The 2,542-nt window shown below is 40.2% G+C and overlaps 1 protein-coding gene across 4 annotated transcripts in view; it reads right to left on the minus strand.

Annotated features, from left to right (window-relative positions):
- PXK (PX domain containing serine/threonine kinase like) overlaps positions 1-2,542 on the minus strand; it is a 46,817-nt gene that overhangs the window by 39,276 nt on the left and 4,999 nt on the right. For all 4 annotated transcript variants that reach the window (XM_019504868.1, XM_019504867.1, XM_019504871.1 and 1 more), the window contains exon 3: positions 1,474-1,660. In XM_019504868.1, coding sequence (XP_019360413.1) covers positions 1,474-1,660 — 187 coding nt within the window. The remainder of the gene's footprint in view (positions 1-1,473; positions 1,661-2,542) is intronic.

Below are 2,542 nucleotides of genomic sequence, written 5' to 3' on the forward strand. Positions count from 1 at the left end.
ACGAGAAGGGTTGGTCCATAATCAGGAAGCTGAGCAAGCTCCCAGAATGATGTCAGCATGATTAGTTATTTATTAGGTCTGGTATTGCTCAATATCTACATCATTAATGATTTGGATGCTGGGATCCAGTGCAGATGACACCAACTATCACTTGCAAATCAAGGGTAATGATTCTTCCACTTCATCCGGCCTCAGTGAGGCCTCACCTGGAGTGCTGTATCCAGTTTTGGGCCTCGTACTTCAAGAAGGATGTAGACAGTTTGGAAAGAATCCAGTGCAGGGTAACAAAAATTATCAGGGGCCTGGGAGACAAGACTTACAAAGAAAGGCTGAAAGAACTAGGGTTATTAAGCCTAGAGAACAGAAGACAGAGGGGGGATTTGATCACAGTCTTCATATACTTGCAGGGTGATAAAGAGGGTGAAGATGGGCTTTTCTTTGTGGCCATAGGAGACAGGACTAGGAGCAATGGCCTCAGGGTGCAGCAGGGGAAACTTAGGTTGGAAATTAGGAAGACATTTCTGACTATGAGGCTGAGCTGGCATTGGAGCAGGCTGCCTAGAGATGCTGTGGAATTTCCACCCTTAGAAATGTTCAAAAGCAGGTTAAACAGACCCTTGGGCAGGGATGGTTTAGTCAGGGATAATCCTGCCTTGAGCAAGAGGCTGGACTAAATGACTACTGTGATCCCTTCCAGCCCTACCGTTCTACGATCCTATGATCAGTAGTATTAAAGACAGGCTTATTTTTTACATTTTTCTACCCACCAATTTAAATTTTGCACCTACCAACTTTACTCAAGATACACAATCAAAGGATTTCACATGCAACCACAGGAGCTGAGGCATGGCCAATACATCTACCCAATACTTTACAAACAAATCAATTAGCAACTATGTGAAGAGCAGAAGTCTGATAACAGAGAATTTGTTTCCCAGATCAGAACCCAATGGGTGAAAGCTGAAGCTAAACAAATTCAGAGTAGAAATTGTTAATCATGAGGGTAATTAACCACTAGAACAACTTGCCAGTGGCTGCGATGGATTCTTCCTGACTGAAAACTTCTAAATCTAAAATTTCAGGATGTTTCTTTAATAGCTATGCTTTGGTTCACCCAAGAATTATTTTAGGGAAATCCTACAGCCTGCATAATACACAATGTCAGAATACATGATCACAATGAATCTGACTTTGTCATCTCTGAACCATGAAAAAGGGAGTCCTCATTTGCTGTCTAACAATGTGCAGTACAGTGAGAATTTTTCACCTTCCCCCACACTCCAGTAAACGGCCAATCCTTTCAAACACCAACTCTCCCTTTCACCGCATATGAGCCACAAAAAGTAATGGGACATGTGCAAAATGAGATTAGTCTTTTTCTGGGGTCTGTGACAAATTTAATCTGTGTTCTGTTACTGGCTGCTAGGAAAATAGTGGTCTTTCATAAATGCCATCTAAAAATATTTCACTTACCAGTATAGTTTACAGAATAGTTGTTTGGGTCCAGGAATTTCTTTACCAGTTCACAGTTAGACAGTATGTGATTGGTAGTGATTACATCAAGATAGCTCTGGAGTCCTTTCTGTCTTTCAGCTATGAATTCACGCTCCATATTTCCAATCAACTTTTTAGGAGGCAGAGGTAGACTTAGAGCTGATATCTTAAAAAGAAAACAAAAATAGTATCATAACATATCTTCTTGAAATGTTTAACAGGAATAAACACTTATGCCACAGAACACTGTTTTGTGCTGTTCTAATAGCCAAGATGATTTTTCAAAATTATATGCATTTATAAGGACTTAGGTTGGCATTTTATTTGTGTTAAATTCTAAGTTTGTATAGAACTAAACAGTCTGAGATGTATTCTCATCTCTGCATGTAAAAATTTGGAATTATAACTGTATTGAAACTACAAGCATATTTAAATGCATGTCCCACACTAGCAAAACAAGAATATTGCACTGTGCTGTCTCAGTCCCAACACAATCTGAAAATATTAAACTGTTAAACTCTTACAGTGTTTACCCACCATAAAATGTTCATGTCACGGTTTCACCACAGCACAAACCAAGCTTGTGCGCCTACATCTGCTCATTATGAACTTTCTTCATTCCTATATAAGTTTGCATGGATTGTTAATAGTTTCTTTTACACCCACTACCTTTATTGGGAATTTTAAAGAAGCTGACATTAAGGGCTTTTAAATGCAGTTTCAATTACACTAGATAACCTTCAGTTCTTAAGCTAAATCTTTTGTCATGTGATATTATACAAGCATAATCTAGCACAGCTGAAGTGGCCCCATTTGAAAGTGGGACAACGCAATCAACACAGACAAGTGTAAGGTGATGCACCTGGGGAGGAAAAACCGGCAGCATACCTACAGGCTAGGGAACTCCCTTCTCGTCAGTGCAGAGGCAGAAAAGGATCTTGGAGTCATCATTGACTCCAAGATGAACATGGGCCGGCAGTGTGGGGATGCAGTCAGGAAGGCCAACCGTACCTTGTCATGCATCCACAGATGCATCTCAAGCAGGTCC

Source organism: Gavialis gangeticus, unplaced genomic scaffold, assembly GCF_001723915.1.
Source record: "Gavialis gangeticus isolate Ggan-Ray unplaced genomic scaffold, GavGan_comp1, whole genome shotgun sequence".
Classification (NCBI taxonomy): Eukaryota; Metazoa; Chordata; order Crocodylia; family Gavialidae; genus Gavialis; species Gavialis gangeticus.